The sequence below is a fragment of the Peromyscus eremicus genome, chromosome 1 (genome assembly GCF_949786415.1).
Source record: "Peromyscus eremicus chromosome 1, PerEre_H2_v1, whole genome shotgun sequence".
Taxonomy (NCBI): domain Eukaryota; kingdom Metazoa; phylum Chordata; class Mammalia; order Rodentia; family Cricetidae; genus Peromyscus; species Peromyscus eremicus.
In genome coordinates this window covers 117,704,459-117,724,972 of record NC_081416.1, presented here as the reverse complement: position 1 = coordinate 117,724,972, position 20,514 = coordinate 117,704,459, and the positions used below count along the sequence as shown (strand labels likewise).

The 20,514-nt window shown below is 46.7% G+C and overlaps 1 protein-coding gene across 1 annotated transcript in view; it reads right to left on the bottom strand.

Annotated features, from left to right (window-relative positions):
- Nucleotides 1–20,514, bottom strand: part of Crtc3 (CREB regulated transcription coactivator 3) — a 108,201-nt gene that overhangs the window by 30,348 nt on the left and 57,339 nt on the right. The window contains exons 3-6 of the mRNA XM_059272371.1: nt 12,415–12,534; nt 5,436–5,497; nt 3,385–3,447; nt 1,238–1,338 (exon numbers count right to left, since the gene is read on the bottom strand). Coding sequence (XP_059128354.1) covers nt 1,238–1,338; nt 3,385–3,447; nt 5,436–5,497; nt 12,415–12,534 — 346 coding nt within the window. The remainder of the gene's footprint in view (nt 1–1,237; nt 1,339–3,384; nt 3,448–5,435; nt 5,498–12,414; nt 12,535–20,514) is intronic.

Here is a 20,514-nt window from a genome sequence, read left to right as displayed (position 1 = left end):
GATGTGAGCACCAGGAGTGAGTTTTAGAGAGTGCTCAGCACTGTGTGATTGTTTTTCCCCCTCACTTCTCCAGCAGTAAGCTTGCCTCTGTACTGGGCACTGCGTCAGGTGTTGGCTAGGACAAGACTTTTAAGATAGTGCCTTCAAGAAATTCACCCTAAGCAGAGGGAGAGAAGCACTCCACATGAAGGGGCAGTAGTCACAGCACCGGCGTGTAGGAGCTTGGGACAGTGGAGGACATGGGTAGCTCCGGACAGCTCCGGACGCTGATGAAAGGCTCCACAAGTGCAGACACAGCTGAGGCTTTCACCCCGAGGCAGTGTGGCTGGGTAGGAGAGGAAGACGTGGGAAAGGCTGAAGCAGCAGGACCTAGCGAGTTCACACAGCTGTGAGGGGTGGGCTGGGGAACAGGAAGTATGCTCATGGAAAGCCAGAAAAAAGGCCTCGAAGGGAAGTGTCCGGATGGTTTCGGCAGGAGAGCATGAGGAGCAGACGGGGTTAGCAATGGAAGCAGAGGTGGCATGCGTCTGCCCTCTCCCGGTTCCCGGCCTTTCTCTTTCAGACTCTCTCTGGCCCACAGGGAGAAAACCAGTGTTCTGAGAAGAAATGGAGACCAAGGAGCAGGTGACGGTACTCGGCTCCGATTCTGCTCCTCTCCCTTGCCTTGTTCTCTGGGACATGCCTTCCTGCAGAAAGGTCTTCTCCTTGACTCTCCCCAGCCCCTGTCTTGATTACTCCTCCCACAGGGGTTGTCTGCATCAGTTCTGCTGGCCCTGGGGGTGGGTGGGGGTGTTTGCCTCATCCTCAGGTTCAACCATACAAGGGCCATGGACCCACAAAGTGAAGCCACTTCCTCCAACCTGGTCGTGTCAGTAACAAAAGAAGGCCTTGGAGAACCCAACAAAATCAGACTGCAAGGATGTAAGCTAGGACAAAGACCATCAAGACTGCCACCGCAGGAGCCTGTGCACAGATGAGGTGTGTCTAGAAAAGGGCGGTTGCTACAGGGAGGAGGGAGTTCAAGAGCCGAGAGGTGCCAACAGGGAAGCGGGCGCCATGGAAGAAGCAAGGCAGGGGTGCATTCTAACTGTGTCGTGAGCACACACACTTCCCCTGCTGGGAGCTCTTCTCTGGAGACCACCCAACTGGGGAGAGGCATGCACCGCATACGCTTTCCTCTCGGTTTCTACAGTGCAGGAGAAAGCACAGGCCCTGTTAGCGGGCCTGTGTGGCTTACCCATGTATGGGGCAGGCCAGGGGGACTGGCCGCCTCCTCCATACGGGTCCTGGGGCTTGGTGCTCAGAGCACTGGTGTGAAGAGCAGAATCAGAATTGGTCCTAAGGAGGGGAGGAGAGAGTCTGGCTGAAAATCCATTTTTTTTTCCTCAGTGAAATGCAGTTTTTTTTCCCCTGAATATTACCAACAGGAGAGAAGATGAGAATAATCGACTTAGAAACATCCATATAATGAAGGATCAGGACCTACCTGTAGTCCTTTACACCAAGAAGGCACCTGAAGACCACCACATGTTCAAAAAGAGTTTAATTTGTGCTTGGATAGTCTTACACTAGGATGCTAATGGCACAGTGAACTATTTCAGCAAGGCTGGCCTCAGATTCACAGCTTCCATGAGACCATCCCTTCCCTCTCTGCATCTCAAAAGACGGTCTGTGGCCAGGCCAAACTGTGGCTGCAGGAGGCTTCCTGAGAATTCCTGAGCCTATGTGGAAAAGCAGCCGAAACCGGTCCTCAAGCCTTCTCAGGGAGAATGCAAGGTGGAAATCCTACCTCCATACCTCCTCATTCTCACCCTGGGACGGCGCACAGGGCTTTCCAGAAGTTGTGCGCTGTCACGCACTGAACAGACTGAACACAGGCACTAACTACGGCTGCCAGAGGTACAAGAATCAACTAGTCTCTGGATATTTTGTTTGCTTTAGAAAATGCTATTGGGTATCTTTTTTTTTAAAGGTATTATTTATGTTGGCATTTGGTAAGCTTATTGGTGCTATGCTGAAATGCACCCAGGGGACATTTCACATCTCTGTTAGGGTTTCCATCAGAAGCAGCTGAGTATCAATGGGTATCCTCACATAGAGAAATGCTCTTTCAGTGCTTTGGTGGGTTTTTCACAGTGTAAAATAGTCCTAAGCAAACGTTTGGAATAGCAAGTATTTCTAATGCTCTCTGAGAGTTCTAGTGTATGCACAACTTCAGCTCCAAAAGACAACAACGAGTTATCTATCCCATCCAAAGGTCAAACTGTCATAAAGGGGGCACATGAGCAACTTCAAGTCAGCCTAAAATGCTTCTTCATGCTCTGCTCCAGGCAACAGCTTCACGTGACTTACGCCACGTGGCTTCAGAGAAGGGAAGAGAGGCGTCAAGGGAAGGACTCTTGGGACGCTGCAGGACAGTGTGTGCCCTGAGGGCTCCTAGCTCCTTCAGAGTCACAGAAACCCGGAAAACATCAGTCCAACACAGAGAGAGATAAGGAAAATGGGAATGTAGACTGGCTACTAGACCATGTAGAAAAATTATGGTTAATTTTGTTAATCATATTGTGGTTATTATTTTTAAGCCCCTCATTGGCCTTTTACTGTTAGGGCATTCAGAGAGAGAAGCTTTGTCTAGCTGGCCATGGAATGGCATATGAAGGGGAAGAGAAGAAACGAGATGGCAGGATGCCGATCAAGACGGAAACACTTCCAGTGGGCACAGGGGCTGCTTACAACTTCCTCTCTCCCGCAAGGTTTTTAATTTCTAAATTACTTTCCAAGGTTCGCTCCATAACCCATACTGACTGGTTTTGAACATGTAGTCCTCCTGCCTCTCAGCTCTGGAGAACTGGGGTTACAGCCTGAGCCACCATGCCCAACTCAAGTCTTTCGTTGTTGTTTTCAAATTCCAGTTCCTTCTGCATATTAGCTAAGGTTTCTGGGGAAAGTCATGTGTCCTCTTAAAGCAGAAAAGGCTACTCATCCCTTCGGTGTCAGGACTGAACAATGGCCTGGGTAAGCAACCTCGAGAACAGTTGGTGTTTATTGTACTGTGCCTCCATGTAACATCCTACTTAATCCTCACAGCCAATCAATGCCATCATGGGGACAATTACCACCTCCATGTTCATATGTACTAACCAAGGCAGTCAGAAGTGACCTGGTCAGGATCACATGATCAGAGGCACACCCTGGTGGTCCCCTCCAGACTTCATGTTTTTATCACACCATCTCCTACACATTCAATGTTTTTTTTTCTTTATCACTTCATATAATCACAACTGATATAAACAAACTGAGCAGCGGGATAACATGCAGGACTACCTGGCCAAACCCACCATCTCCTTCTTGAAATGTACTTCTACTACGGAACAGTCCACATACCTGTTAAGTGCAGACGTCAGCCGGAACCCAGGATGCTTTTCTTCTTTCCAAGGAGGCTGTTGCCTTTAGAAACCAGAACGGCATAAAAAGAGAAAAAGCTTAAGCTATGGGTCCAAAGAGTGCTTGCTAGCTGGCTTTTCTAAACTAGCCAGATAGGCCCAGAGTTCCCTAAGATGCCCAGGCCTCACTCTGCTCACCACTGTGGAGAGGAGGCCAGACTGAGGAACCTCTCAGGAGCAACAGCTCTGATTTCCAGGATAACTACTTTGAATCCATAGCACAGCATCAGCCAGCTGGGCACACTTGGGTGCTGGCTGGAATGGTCAAAGGAAGAATGACCTCCCTCTCCAAGGGACAGCAGGTCTTATTCCATTAAGTTACCCTTCATCATGTACCTTGAGTGTGTGTGCAGGGCTGCTTTGCAATCCTGGATGTGAACATTCTGCTCTCTCAAGAGCAATATACTGTTAACCATCCTATGAAAATATTCACCTCACCAAGCCTAGGGCTCTGAGAAGCAAAAGACACTTCTGGGATACAGGGATAAAGCACATCCATTCGGAGATCTGCCCTTTCTGACTTAAAATACAATACTGTATTATCTTACAAACTTGAAACTCAGGACTTCTGAGGAGGCTGAAAACCTGCTTGAGGTGGGGCTAGTGTTGGCCATCCTGACCTCCTTTCTCGGATCCAGACTACATTATCCATGATGAGGGCTCAGTCAGTATTTGCCCAAAGAATCAATGAGGAAAAAAATTGAGAGTTGAAGCTCAGAGAGTTCTGTCTTTTTGTTTTTTAACGTCTTCTTGGTTTTTTTTTTTTTTTTTTGAGGCAGGGTCTCACACTGTATCCTAGGCTGACCTTGAACTCACAGCAATCCTCCTGCTTCAGCCTCCCAAGTTCTGGGATTAGAGCTGTGGGCCACTTTTCCTGGAGATCCATCCATTTGAAGAATCTCCCAAGTCTGACATGGAGGTGTGAAGTAATGCACATACACAACAGGGGTAGTCCTCTTTCTGTTACTGGTATGACGGGTCACCATTATACCAGACAGAAGACGTAGTCACAGACTCGAGGCCAAACTCACTGCTTACGTTTTCAAGTAACTGGCTAAGAAATGCCACAGAAAGAGCTTATTTTTCATGTCTACCATAAGACTACCAAATCAGACATTCTCTTGGTAAATGTTTTCCCAATGTATTTTTATTTGAATCTAGATTTGCTTAAGTAATTTTTATTCTCTATTTTCTTACAAGCTCAGAATTATCCATGGAAAGGCTGAGGTTTTTTTGATGTTGTCGTGATCTGAGACAGGGACTCATTTCATAGCTCAGGCTACCTGGAGATCACTCAGTTCCCCAGGCTAGTCTCAAACTTGTGATTCTCGACTCTTAAGTACCAGGATTGCCGGTATATGCCACCACCCCCAGCTCAAGACTTACATTGTATAAGATAAAACAAAATTTGATGCTGAAAATTTCTAGCTAGGCCAGGTACTTGGGACAGCCTGGGGCAGCCTACATAGAGAGACCCTGCCTAAAACAAACAAAAACCACCACCACCACCAACAACAACAACAAAAACATAGTGGAACTTGTCTCTAATACCAGCATTGGAAAGGCAGAGGCAGGAGGATCAGGAGTTCAAGGCCATCCTTGGCTACATCACAAATTTGAGGCCACATTGAGCTACAAGAGACCTTGACTCAAATATTTGAAAAAAACTAAAATAATATATAAATAAGTCTAAAACAGCATTCAAGATAGTTAAAAAGAGGTTCTCTCCTATCTGTTAAATACTTCTATAATGGGCTGGAGAGATGGCTCAGTGGGAAAGAACACTGCTGCTTTTCCTGAGGACCTGGGTTCAATTCCCAGCACCCACTATCTGTATGCAGTTCACAGCTGTCTGTAACTCCAGTTCCAGGGGATCTGACACCTTCACACAGACAGACATGCAGGAAAAACATCAATGTACACAAAATAAAAATACATAAATAAAAAATACTTCCATAAAACAAAACAAAACAAAATACATAGCTCTCTTACCTGGGCCAGCTCTCATCCAGGGGCTGCGAAGAGTAACTGGCTGCAAAAGTATTTCCATCAAAGTAGAAATTTCAATAAAGGAAAATAAAGTTTATGGGGAGTTGAAGCAGAATTAAGAAACTGAACTGGAGGTTAGGCCGCCGACTCTTGGCTCTCGCTCTCCACACCCGATGGGGCACCCCGTCCACACATTCTCACCAGTTCCAGGCCTCCAGCTTTTTGTTTGTTTGTTTGTTTGTTTGTTTGTTTTTTCAAGACAGAGTTTCTCTGTGTAGCTTTGTGCCTTTCCTGGATCTCGCTCTGTAGACCAGGCTAGCCTCGAACTCACAGAGATCCGCCTGGCTCTGCCTCCCAAGTGCTGGGATTAAAGGCGTGCGCCACCACTGCCCGGCCCAGGCCTCCAGCTTTAACCAGTTCTCCCAACCATTGAGCCAGCCCCAGTGCTCTCATTTTAAGCAGGGGGGTGGGGGGAGGTGTCGTCGTCGTCACCATATCCTGTTCTTTCACATGGGTTCTGGGGATCAAACTCAGGTCCTCAAGTTTACATGCTAAGTACTCTGCCCACTGGGCCTTCTTCCTCCCTCCCCTGCCTCGAGTGCGTGCGTGCGTGCGTGCGTGCGTGCGTGCGTGCGTGCGTGCGTGTGTCTGTCCAACATCTGTTTTCAAGAACTTCATCTACTTGAATTACAAGCACTGGTAAGGCCATCCTATACAGGTGCCTTCTTTCATGGGATGGATGGACTCAGGCCCAGTTAGTTTTAGTCAAGGTATCTAATTCACCTCAAACAGCAATTGGCTCTGGGATAGGCTCGAGATACAAACAGGACCAAGGAGAGTACTTTCCAGGTGGCTTTTCATGAGGTATTTGGGTCCAGTGGCTCCAGAATGCTTGTCTATGCAAGAAGTCAACACCAGTCGTAATGATATCATAGAGACTCCTGGCCACAGCCCTTGGGTTCCAGTGATATGCTTCCTTTCTCCTCAGGAGGCTGAGGCAGGAATATGGCAAGCTTGAGACCAGAGTTGGCAACTTAGTGGGACCTTCTCTCAAACAAAGTAAAAACAAGACGTCGTGGGGCTATAGCTCAGTGGCAGATCACTTGTCTAGCATGTGTAAGGCCCTGGGTTCAATCTCCAGGGTAGGGGATGCACTTCCCTTTTGAGTTTGTTTGGGGGAGGCTTTTTTTGTTTGTTTTTGAGACAAGCACTTACTAAGTAGCCTAGGTTGGCCTAGAACTTATCACGTAGCCCAGGCTAGCCTCAGACTCAAAGCAATCCTTCCATTTCAGCCTCATGACTGCTGAGATTATAGGCATTTATAGCCATATCTATCTTTAAAAAAATTTCTTTTTCCAAATTAAGGTGAGTTCATGTTACTTCTAAATCAAAAAAGAACTGTATTAGACTTGAAGTGGATGTAAATTCCTGGTGTAAAAGGCATTGTTTTCTAGATTCCATGTTGCTTATCGGGTCGAGCGCGTCTCAGGACCCATTCCAAACACATGGAAAGACAATGGAATGTTTACTACACACTGAGTACAGCAGGGCTGTCGGTGTTGACTTGGTGACTTGCACTTAGAGGACTGTTTTAAGGTATTTTAAATACTGTTATTCTCCTGCTTAAAGAAATTAAAAAGCTGGGTGTGGGGGCACATGCCTTTGATCCCAGCACTCTAGGAGACAGAGGCAGGCTTATTTCTGTGAGTTCAAGGCTATCCTGGTGTACATAGTAAGTTCCAGGCCAGTCAGGGCTACAGAGTGAGACCTTGTCTCAAAAAGAAATAAAGAATTCATTCATTTAAAAGGGGGGTTGGAGAAATGGCTAAATAGTTAAGTATGGGCAGCTCACAACTACCTAGAATTCCACATCCAAGGGATCCAATGTCTCTGGCCTCCTCAGGAATCTGTACTTATATGCACATACTCCTCCCCCATACATATATACTTAAATATAATACAAATCAATCTTAAAAAAACCCACTTTCCAATATTCTCTCTTGCTGAAAGGCTAATCAGACTTCACAGCAGATGTCACCCCACAGTGTGGCTGCAGGGGCCTGGGCTTCCCTCACCTCCTCTCTGGTCTGAGATGTCACCCCACAGTGTGGCTGCAGGGCCTGGGCTTCCCTCACCTCCTCTCTGGTCTGAGATGTCACCCCACAGTGTGGCTGCAGGGCCTGGGCTTCGCTCACCTCCTCTCTGGCCTGGGCTCCACTACCCCGATTACTCTTCTGCCTCTGCTAGTGCCGGGTCCCTCTCCTGTTCTCTCTGGTGCATACAGCCTCCTCACCGACCTGGCTCACTTCTCACTGCCATCGCCAAACCCACTCTTTTTGTCTCTATGTCACTGACTGGATCACATACACACTTAACCATCACCAATACTGCTTTTTATTCGAAATCTTTATTTCTTATATTTGAGGACGAAATAGTATAGAATATGCGAGGTATACACTAAGATATCAGAAATAGGAAAATGGAGATAATAAGCACCTACTGTGTGCCAGGCTTGTGTTAAGCAGATTCATGCTCCCCTGCATTCTTGTGTGTGTGTGTGTGTGTGTGTGTGTGTGTGTGTGTGTGTGTGTGAGAGAGAGAGAGAGAGAGAGAGAGAGAGAGAGAGAGAGAGAGAGAGAGAGAGATTGATTGATTCCCTAGCTGTCCTAGAACTTGCTCTGTAGACCAGGCTGCCCTCAAACCTCCCCAGTACTGGGATTAAAGGTGTGTGCCACCATCGCCTGGCAGCTCCCCTATAATCTTAAAAGTCCTAGGAGGCAGATGACATGATGACCATTTTATGGCTAAAGAGACAGAGGCTCAGTCCTAGAAGAACTGAGAGATCCATAATCCCACAGCCGGCATGGCAGGCCAGGGTCAAACCTACCACCCACTGACCAAAGCTTCAGACTGTACCAAGCCATACGGCCTTTTGGGAGGAGGTGAACTGGACATCTATTAACTCCAGAGCTTCTCAGAACCCCACTATGTATCATGAGACTCTAAGAGCATGTGTGTGTGTGTGGGGGGGGGAGGGGCACAGTGTTTTTCAGACTTAACAGGCTATGAATTCAAGGAACAATGTCCCACGTTCTACAATTCCCATCCTGCTGTGAGCAGATGAGCCAAGGCTGGTTGCAGAGGAGAGGTTCCTGTCAGTTCCTCAGGCATGTGTTTCGGGACTGCTCAGGCCAGGGTCTCAGTTCTGCTGGGGAACTGTCTAAACACTGGTTTTCTTCCTTTCACAACAACACACCTCTCTTAGAAGATGGCATTACCTACAGATCAGAAAATCGTCCAGAAACTCAACAAAACAGTGTTTGAGACGGAGCAAGTCTACGACCATGGGAAGCCGGGGTGGGGGTGCTAAAGGCACCGCCTGCGGCAAACAGGCATCATTTTCTAGACTGAGCTCCCCAGGCCAAGAGCAGCCTTTGTCGTGCCTCTACTTTGCCTGCAAGTGGCAATGCCCTGGCCTTGTGGCAACCATGCCTGCCAACAGCATGACCTGCTGCAGAAGGAGTCTCCTGGGCCTGAGCCCTGCGGGCGTGGCTGCCCACTCGGGAAGGAAGCTGGAGTATTTGCTGAACAATGCTCATTTTATCTGTGACCATTGTAGCCCTGGACTAAACCCTTGTTAGCACACTGCCCACCCTAAACAATACCCACGCTAAGAAACAACTGCAATAAAAGAATTCTGAATACATTTTTTTTTTCTGTTTGTATCAACAAAGGTTCAAACCAGTTTTCTGGCTTTTAAAATGGCAAAACTTGGGGACTGGGGAGATGGCTCAGGGGTTAAGAGCACTGGCTGGTCTTTCAGAGAACCTGGGTTTGCTTTCCAGCATCCACATGGCGGCTCACAACTGTCTGTAACTACAATTCCAGGAAACCTCACATCTTCCTCTAGCTTCTATAGGCACCAGACACATACATGGTGCACAGACACACACACAGGCAAAACATCCACATACATAAGAGATAACTTCTAAAAATTAGACTGGTACTATAGACAAACAGGAAAGGCAACAGTTTAAAGTGAGTTACTTCACAGCCAACAGAATGCCGGCCAGGAAAACAAAGAACGACTCAGGTGTCTCCCTCCAAATTCCGAATAAGTTACCACCTGAGACGTAAAAGCATCCTGTTTTCACTTGATGCTCACAGTGTTTTGACCCCTCAAACAGGACTCCAGAGTTCACTGGTGGATACCCCTAGACTAGTGAACTTTCTCTCCATCAGCAGATGCCCAGGCCCAGAATCCAAATTAAGGACTTAAAAGTTGACCACAGAGAAATGGCTCCTGATCAGTGAATCAGACTCATCCCTCCGGAAGCTCAACACCTTTCTCTGTATATTCCTTCCTTTCCTTTCCCTTGGAGCTGGCAAGCCTTGTTGACACTCTTAACAGGCTGATTCAGAGTCGGGTCATCCTCAGGATATAGTACCTGCAAAGAGACAGGTTCCCTGAACATGCAGCGTAGTCCCTTCTGGAACTTTATACATTCTGTTCCCTTTGCCAGAACGTTTCTTTGGAAACTGGAACTCTTGCGTATTACCATCTGTGGTGGTTTTAATGAGAACGGCCTCCACAGCCTCATACGTTTGAATACTTGGTCCCCAGTTGGAACTATTTGAGAAAGGTTAGAAGTTGTGGCCTTGTTGGAGGAGGTGTTATGGGGGTGGGCTTTGAGGTTTCATAGGACATTCCCAGTTAGCTCTCTCTGCTCTGAGGTTGTGTCTCACGATGTGAGCTCTCAGTCACTGCTCCAGCGCCAAGCCTGCTTCCTGCCATGATCCCCACTATGACGGTCACAATCTCTAACCCTCTGAAACTCGAAGTCCCCCTTAAACTCTTCCATGAGCTGTCTTGGTCATGGTGTCTTATTACAACAATAGAAAAGTAACTAAGACACGACCTGAAGTTACTCTCCTTAATTAATTATTATTACTTGCCTCTTAGCTGTCGGTCATCTCCCAAAGGACTATAAAACTCAAGAATACAGGGATGATATCTATTCATCACTTTGTCCTCAGTCCTCAAGACATCATCTGGTCCAGGAAGAGTCTCCATGAATACACGTTTAATGAATGGACCTACCACACCCTACTTCTTACTTAACCCTCAAGCCTCAATCTCCATTCCTTTTCCTCTTCTTCCTTCTCTTCCTCTCCCCACCCCTCTCCTTTTACCCCTCTTCCCCTCCTCCCCTCCCCTCCATTTCTTTTTCATGCTGAGAATTGAAACCAGGGCTTGCTTTATACAAGCTAGGTTCTCAGCCACTGAGCCACATTAGCAGGAAAAAAATGTTTTCTTGAACCCAAAGCCTTGAGAACGTTAGGCAAGTACTCTACCACTGAGCTATACTCTCTTGCCCATGTGTTGTTAAATCAGGCAGAGAAACATTTGGTCTTTTGCTAGAGAATTCCAAGCAGTTTGAACAACTGCTTGGTGTACCACTCCATAACTCACATGTGCTAGCTAGCTAGATAAATTGTGTTTCCCTTTCACCTTCTGCATTCTATGTGAAGTCATCACTCATTCCAGGAAGGAATTCTCAAGACCATCTGGCACTTTCATTTTCCCTGACAGCAGCCATATTACAGACAAAGCTAGAAGTCACTGCACCTTTGTGGATCTAATCTCGTGTGTCTGGAGAGGAGATGGGGGAGATCAGTATTCACTGGGATCACTGTCCTAACAGAATAAAACCCAAGAGGCCTGGAAAGCAAGAACAGTTGGGGCTTCCTCTGTGAGTCCTGGAGAACAGGAATATTCTCTAGCACATGGCTCTCCCTGCCACTGAGTGGACAAGCCTGGGCTACATGAGTCACTGGCTAGTTACTCTGACATTAGTTTTCTCGTGGGAAAATGAGGGTTAAAAAAATAAACGATTCATTGAATTCTGAGGACTAAATGACTTATAAATTACCCTGCACAGTGCCTGGCATGGGTAGGTGCTCAGTAAACATGAGTGCCCTCCCCCACTTCCTGGTTTCTAAGCTTGTGAAGCCAACTCTACCATCACTGCCAGGAATCAGCTCTCTGTAGGGAGACTCGCCCCGCCTCTCTGCTCCTTCCTTGGCCTGCGCCTGCGCTGAGAGAGTGAAGTGAGACAAGCGCCTGGCAGGCTGCTCTTTCTCCCTCTCCCACAGCATCCAAACCCTCAGCACTGTGGGGGCCTCACGGGATGCCACCCCAGCCTGCCCCACTCCTAAGAAGCACCACTTAAATCGAACTGCCAGATGGATTCCCTGGCCCCTTTTCTTTATTACTTAGCAACACAGACTTTGATGTCACATCATTGTTTAAGAATTTTCATAAATACCGCTGGAGAGATGGCTCAGTGGTTAAGAGCACTTGCTGCTCTTTCAGAGGACCCGAGTTCAATTCCCAGCACCCACATGGCAGCTCACAATTGTCTGTAACTCCAGTTCCAGGGGATCTGATACCCTCACACAGACACACAGGCAGGCAAAACACCAATGCACATAAATTAAAAGGAAAAAAAAAGATTTTTCCTAAATACCAAGTTTATATCTTACTTGTCACTTACTGAGTTTGAAACTATACAAATAGACAATCTTAAGTGATCTCTTCTTAAAGTTCCAAAAGCAGGTCATCAGGTCAACAGAAATGCAAACATCAATTTGCCCGTTTTTTGCTAGATGGACTAAATCTCTCTAAGTTGATTCCAAGTCAAGCTTAACTGCTGATTTCTGGAGACAATGCTGAGGATACCTTACATGCCAGAATTACATGTTCATGCTCTGTTGTTCCAGTCAACAGAGCTTTCTCGATGTTTTCATAAACACCTCCCATGGTCTTTCCCAATCTGGCTGCAGAAGTGTTTACAGTGTTGAACTCAGTCACTTTTATTGCTTCCTCTCACAGATCAGATAAAATGACAGTGAGATAAATCCTGAGCGGTTCTCAAGCACTTCAGAACGCACACTCTCCTCAGACCGTGAAAAAGGATATTTGTCTGCCTGGCTTCTCCCCAGCCCGTCGGTGAAGTGGGTGGAAGCGGTTCCGGGCTGGCCTCTCCACCAGCCCATGGTGGCGGGTTCCACGGACGTTATCAGCTTGATGAAAAGATGGCTGCAGAGAAAGGAAGAACGTTTGGCCTCTAACCGTGAAGTTGCCACTCACCCTCCAGAGCGACTGATAACAGACGAAAAGCCCAAGTTTCTAATTGTACTATTGCATGTTGGTGCTTTGTGTCAAGGTAAATACAATGTCCCATGTGGCTGTTTCTACACAATTACAGAATATATCAAAAACAGTCTTTAATGTGTTACTATGGAAGCAGACAGACTATATATAAAAATTGTCATAATTAGGAAATAGAGAATAGGGGGACTATGGCTTCAAGCTCTTCCAGTCTATTCTTGCCTTCTGAGAGCTAAAATTTTGAAATGTATTTACTGGGCCAGCAAGATGGTTCTGTGGGTAAAGGTGCCTGCCTCGCAAGCTCGAACCTGGGTTCAACCCCCAGATCCTACAAAGAGATGAAAGGAAAGAACCGTCTCTACCAAACTGTCCTCTGACCTCTCCACAAGCACCACAGAATGTACACCCATATGCATGCACGAGTGTGCACTTATTCAAGCACACACGTGCACACACACACACAAATGTTTAAAAATGCAGTATTGAGTTGGGTGGCAGCTGTAAGCCCAGAATTTGAAGGGGCAGAGGCAGAAGAATCATGAGTTCAAGGCCAACCTAGGCTACAGAGTGAAACCCTGTTTCAAATCAATCAATCAATCAATCAATCAATAAATAAGTATCAAAAAGAAACTAAACTCTGCTGCCCGAAAGTACTTATTTTTTCCTTTGCTTTTCGAGCTTACTTGTGTACAACTTTTGCATCGCTGTACCCAGACAGTGAATATATTTTTGAGATCTATTTTTGTACTTAACATTATTTCATAATATAAAATCTTTCTATTTACTAATTCAGAAATCATATAGTACTTCATTTCTAATACTCATAAAGCCAGCAATCTACATTGTAATTCAAAAACTGTATGATCTAGAGACGCCTCAACAGCTTCCTCTTGCTAACAAGTCACTCTGGCTTTCTTACCTATAAGACAGGAATGATAGTCTCCATTTAGGCTTGTTAAGATGTGAAATGAGGACAGGTGGTGGAGGCACACACCTTTAATCCCAGCACTGGGAGGCAGAGGCAGGTGGATCTCTGCTGTGAATTTGAGGCCAGCCTGGTCTACAAATTGTTTCCAGGACAGCCAGGGCTACACAGAGCCCTGTCTTAAAAAAAAAAAAAAAAAAAAAAAAAAGTGAGGGGCGGGTGAGATGGCTCAATGTGGTTTAGGTACTTGCCACCAAGCCTGATGGCCTGAGTTCAATCCTCCCAGGACCCACATGGTGGAAAGAGAAAAACGACTCCCATAAATTATCCTCTGACCTCCACACACATGCCGTGGCACACATGAATAAACAAGTCAATAAATAAATGTAATAAAAATAAAGACAAAATAAAATGAAATGAGATCCCTTATGCGTGGACTGCTCTGTCCCAGATGTATCTGGGCATTAGAAGGGAAGATGTACGTGTGATAGGGCATACTGGGAAACATCCCATTAAAGGTCACCCTGCAGATCCTTCTCATGGTTAGTGTCTTCTCCAGCATGGGAAGGAAGCCTCCCTACATCTCCCTCAACAGACCTAGACCTCAGTGAGGCACCATCTGTTGCTCATGCCACACCACCTCTAGCTGTAGGCTAGAATGAATGTCTGTGGAGCGGGGAGGTAAGCGGACAAGTGACTTGAGGCGGCAGTGGTCAGTGACTTAGGAGCAAATGGATATCTGGTCCAAACAAACTCTCATACCCTTTTCTTCCTGCTGTGAGAATGCTAGGTCCCAAATAAAGCATGTTCCTTCTGCCTGGACTGCAGAAAGACACAGGAGGAGAGAGAGGTTCAGTGGGTGCCCTGAAGCTATTGCCTGTAATCCAAGTGAAGAGCAGATGTCTGCTGAGAGCCTTGGTGTTGGGATCGCTGTTCCTGTAGCTAACCCTCCTGCTTCAGTAGGGACAGGAGGAAGAGCTGCACTGAGGGAGCAGAGAACCAGGAGGCAGAAATCCAAGACTGTACACACTGCTGCCATATACTTTCAGGAGAGCCTCAGCTCAGCTCTGAGGAGTACTGTAAGGATCCAGAATCTAAGACTCGGGAGACCTCAGTGCTATCTGGGGTGCAGTGAGGACCACTCAAGGCAGACGAGCATTGTCAGCACAGCACGGCAACAGAGGTGGAAAAGTCATCTGAAAGAATTTCTAACAATTCCAAGAACTCACTGTGGGAGAAACCCAAATTCAGCTGTATTTCCATGGCTTTTTGTTTGTTTGGGATAACATTTATTCTGAAACAATAAAGGGAGGGCTGGCCAAGGAACCTGGTCAGGGTCTGGAGCCAGTGCTGCTCAAGTGGGCCCCTGAGCACCAGAGAGCAGAGGGAGGGAGCACGGGGCGTTGTTAGGTTGTTAGTAGCAACCGAAAACACCACCAATAGCCTGAAAGTGCAAGTTAACACCAGGAGGCCAGCAGGGACCTCAGCAGTCCAGAGCTGGCTGCTGGGCTATCACACAAGATGACCTGACTGTCGAGGGTGAGCACAGAGAAATGCCTGGGTGGCAACCCAAGGTACAAGAACTATTCTGGCCCTAAGTCATCAATCTGCAGGAGGGCAAACTGAGTAGAGCCTGCTCCGAAAAACAAGATTCCATGGAGCCCCAGAGGTAGGGAGCGGGCTGAGGCTAGCACTCAGGTGGGCGGGAGATGGCCAACGCCACTTCTCCCTTTGTTTCTGTGGTGAGCTGCGAGGAAAAGGGGATATGTGGATATTCAACGCAGCTCAAACTACTGTGGGAACTGAATGCCCACATGCAAAGAACCTTGCTCTCAGGCTCGCCTTATCTTGCAGGATAGTAAACTCCCGAATAGTTCTGGAAAATGTATCTACCAGGGCAGCAAACTGGTCCTGCCTCGCAGGTATTAAGTGGCTGACAAGGCAGGGGAGCCATACCTAACACAGAGGGCAGAACCTTCCCAACAACGACTGCCGAAATCGCAGTACTGTTAACGTCAATGTCCACCCCACCCCACCCCTGCAATACTAGGCAAGCGCCCACCACTGAGTTCCATTTCCAAACCTAATTGAGTTTTTTTGGTGGTTGTCATTTTTAACTTTTTGATAAGGTCTTGCTAAATGATTGCTCTGGCTGGCATCTGAACTTGTGATTCTCTTGCCTCAGCCTCCTCAGTAGCTCAAATTACAGGCTTACAACACCAGGCCTCTGCAAGTTGTGGGTTTCAGTGAAGAAATCTAGAGCTAATAGCCCACTGTATTATGCTCTCAGAGCACTCCCCCAAGGGACCAAGATCTTGGGTAGCAATCAACCTCTCCCACACCCCTGTGTGTGTGTACATATGCACACACACCCAGATTTATTAGGGAAAAGGAAGAAACCATTCGACAGAGGGGGAGGGGTTCCACAGAAGGAATATCCTGGGTTTGGGTATTGTGTTTGCTTGTATGTTTTGTTTTTAAGCAGATTTTGATATAGCCCAGGCTGCCCTCCTACTTAGCTGAAGATGACCTTGAACTCCTGGCCTCTTGTCTTCACCTCCCAAGTGCTGGATTGCAGATGTGCACCACCACGGAACTAGGGAGGCACTCTGCCACTGAGCTGCACTCCCAGCCCCGGCTAGGGCTCTTCGTGTGTAGGTGACCATATATAGGTGACAGATAGCACATGGGTGTCCACATCATATCACTTCTGAAAGCCACAGCTGTTGCAGCTGGTCTCCTCCCCTTCCACTAGACTCAGTCAAGTCCAGTGACCAGAGGAATACATTGCCTCCACTGGAGCTACAACCACTCATCACTAGGACACATTTACATTGACTCTCTCGGCGGATAATCAACATTGCTGACCTATCATTACATTTGTGGTTAATTAGAATTCCACATCTTTCTCACTTCACTGGCAAACATATGGGGATTCCTATCAAGCCAGTTTTGGTCATTCAGTGAGCTGAAGTCTGAGTCAGAGAGCGGTATGTTTAAGGGAATTATCATTATTAAAGGCCTGTAGGGGGCTGGCAAGACAGCTCAGGGGTTAAGAGCACTGGATGCTCTTCCAGAGAACCTGGGTTCGGTTCCCAGCACTCACATGGCCACTGACAGAGAATCCATGCCCTCTTCTGGCCTTGGAGGGCACTGTACACATGCACTACAAAGACAAAACACCCATATACATAAAATAAAAATAAATGAATCTTAAAAAAAATTAAAAAAAATAAGCTGGATATGGTGACACATGCCTTTAATCTCAGTGCTTGGGAGGCAGAGGCAGGTAGATCTCTATGAGTTCAAGGCAAGCACGTTCTACACAGTGAGTTCCAGAACAGCCAGGGCTATATAGAAAGACTCTGTTTCAAAAACCATAATTAATAATAATAATGATAAACAGTAAAGTTTAAAAGTACACATATGCAATAGCATATGATTTATTTATAGTCAACCAAAACATACTTTATTTCTGCAGCAAAATAGAAAATAATTCTAAGTTAAGATTATACTTCTATACAAAGTAATTATTTATTCATTTGTTTGTTTGTTTGTTCTGTTTTTGTTTTTTTCGAGACAGGGTTTCTTTGTGTAACAACTCTGCCTGCCCTGGAACTCAGTTTGGAGACCAGGCTGGCCTCAAACTCACAAGGATCCGCCTGTCTCTGCCTCCCAAGTACTGGGTTTAAAGGCATGCACCACCACCACCTGGCTATACAGTTATTAAAAACAGAAAAATATGATTATAATACCTTAAAGTATGGGCTTCTAAGTACTAACCTTTTTTTGGGGTGGAGGGGTTTTGAGACAGGATTTATCTATGAAGCCTTGGCTGTCCTAGAAATTGCTCTGTAGACCAGGCTGGCCTTGAACTCAGAGATCCACCTGCCTCTGCCTCCCAAGTGCTAGGACTAAGGGTGTGTGCCACTACCTCCCAGTGCTAATCAATTGACATTCTTGTATATAATGAGTTCTACTAACATTTTAAAACTGTTCCTGTCTAGCATGCATGAAACCCTGAGTTTGATCTTCAACACTCCCAAGACAGACAAACAGACACACACACACACACCATGTATGCACACACATCTGGATGTTTATACGTATATTAACCCAGCCCTGGTGGTATGCACCTGGAACTCTGGCTACTCCAGAGGCTGAGGCAGGAGACCTGCTTAAGCCCAGAAGTTTAAGGGTAACAAGGGATCAAGATTTAGCCCACAAATAGATCTTTTGAAAGTTCTGATTGACAATGCCAAAACCCCGGCATCGTCACAGAGCGTCGCCAATCAACAGTCTCAAACAGAAGCCATCTATCTAGGCAGCTCTCAGGAGCTGTACACACAGTGATCAACAGAGATCAAAGAATGGCTAAAACGGCAAAAGGGACAGAAAACCACCAGGGCCAGAAATGCATACTGGCCTGAAACTTCAACACCACCCAAGATTATAACACGATTCAGTATCACTTACGTGGCAACTTCAGCCATCTCAGCAGTAAAACAAGAAACCAAGAGACAGAAGCAGATGGGAGCCAAAGAACACTAAGAAGGGAACCCCTGGGATTCTCTCGTACACCCCACACAGGCCTCTTTAGTCTGCAACGGGGGTGGAGGGGGCAGGGAACGAAGGTAGGGATGGAGCTGCCGGTCTATCAGTGTGCATTAGACAAACAAGGCAAGGACTGCCACAGGGGCAAGATGGGTCTGCTCGTCCTTCTACAGACGGGAACTAGGTCCAGAGGGATAGTGATTTTTCTCAGGAAGGCAGAGCTAGAAATACGTTTTTGTTAGTTAAATTGTTTTTGAGACAGTCTCTCACACAGCCCATGCTGGCCCTGAACTATGCAGCCAAGGCCCCTCCCTGCCTCTGCCACCTATGTGCTGGGATTACAGGTGTGTGGCACCCTGCCCAACAGCCTGGAAACTTGAATTCTGAATCTCTGAGCCTCATTCAGTAATCTTTACACCTTATCACTCTGCCTTCTTTGCTAAATGGCCCACATACAATCAACTGCTTTTGAGATTTTTTTTTTTTTTGGTTTTTCGAGACAGGGTTTCTCTGTGTAGCTTTGCGCCTTTTCCTGGAATTCACTTGGTAGCCCAGGCTGGCCTCGAACTCACAGAGATCCGCCTGGCTCTGCCTCCCGAGTGCTGGGATTAAAGGCGTGCGCCACCACCGCCCGGCCGCTTTTGAGATTTTTAAATAGAGTTTTAGCTGACGTATAAATTCTTTATTAAGACTCTTTCTACCCAGGCATATCAGTACATGCCTAAAATCCCAGCACTGGGGAACTGAGGCATAAGGATGAAAAGTTCAAAGTCAGCTTGGGCTACACAGTAAGATTCTGTTTCCAGGAGATGGGTGGATGGAGATATATATCTCCTAAGCTGTAGCTCAGTGGTAGAGCACACTTGTATAAGGCCCTTAGTTCATTTATTCACTCCTCAGCAACACACACACACACAGTTTAAATGCTACTATGTTTGTAAATCTACTAAAGATCTAAAAGTCAAGTGATAGTAGCCTGGTAAGATACTTGATTATGCTATAATGTATATAACACACCTATGGAGTGATATTCACCTATGATCTCATTTGAGGTAGGTAACCAACTTCATATTTCACAATGGTCAGCTAGCTAAAAGCCCTAGAGCTGTTTTCTGGTCAAGCCATGCGTCCTCCTTTAGACTGAAAATGCTCCTTCAATAGTCCTACATGCCTCTCTGTACTCAGGTCCACAGCTGTCTCCTACTTCCCTGACAAGGGTAAGCAGGGAGACTGGAGGCAAGTGTGGCTGGAAGGTACGATAGCAGACAGGGTGAGTTAGTGCTTGGACTGAGGTCACACTGAAATGGATCACTGAGCTCTACAAAACGACCCTTTAGTTAGCCTGTCATGGTGAAGTTCTTGAGTTTTTGGTAAACTTGTGAAGACTGGCCCCAGGTACTGACCATACTTCAGCTGAGGAAGGGGAGGAGTTAAGGAAGCTCTATGAGCAGGGTTTATTTATACATGGGCTAGAAAGGAGACATGCTACAGGCTTGCTCTTTTCAGAAGAGCATGTGTGATGAGTCACCTCCAGGAGCTCTTTGGTTCTCATGATGTATTTGTTAGAATTCCTGTAATAAACCATCATGACAAAAGCAACTGAGGGAGGAAAGGCTTATTCTGGCTTACATATCCTGGCTCACCACAGTCCACCGAGGGAAGCCAAGGCAGGGACTGAAGCAGAGACCATGGAGGAAAGCTATTTACTGGCTTGCCCCTCATGGCTTGTTCAGCCTCCTTTCTTAGACAACCCAGAACCACCTGCCCAGGGAACACACACACACACACACACACACACACACACACACACACACAGTGATCTGGGACCTTCCACATCAATCATTAATCAAGAAAAGGCCCCACAGACGTGCCCACACGTCAATCTGATGGAGGCGTGTTCTCAGTGCAGGTTCCCTCTTCCCAAGTATGTTCAGGTTTGTGTCAAGTTGACAACACCAACCAGCACACGTGACAAAGACCAACCTGCCCACAGCCAGATGTGCCAGTGTCCTGCCAGGCTCCCTGACCGCAGCATCCTCACATCCCTTTGCCCTCTGCAGCATCAGAGCCCAGCAGAGAATGGGATTTCAGCGCACAAACTCATACGAGCTCTTAATTGTCGTGGAGTCACGCTTTTCTCCAGGTATCTCCTCCTCCTCGGCCTTAAAGTGCCACACAAAAGGAAAGGAAGCCTAATCAGATGAACCAAGCTAAAAGACTGCTCTACAAAATGCTGGAATACAACATGGTTTTGATAGTTGGGTTGTTTGTTTTGGCAGTGAAGGTCACAATCAAGGCAGCTAGTATGATTACAAAGGGCCAGGCAAAAGAATCTGTCCAAACAAGAAATAAAGGTTGGGGCACGGTGGCACATGCTTAGAATCTTAACACGCCGGGAGCCAGGGCAGCAGGTGAGTTCCAGGCCAGCC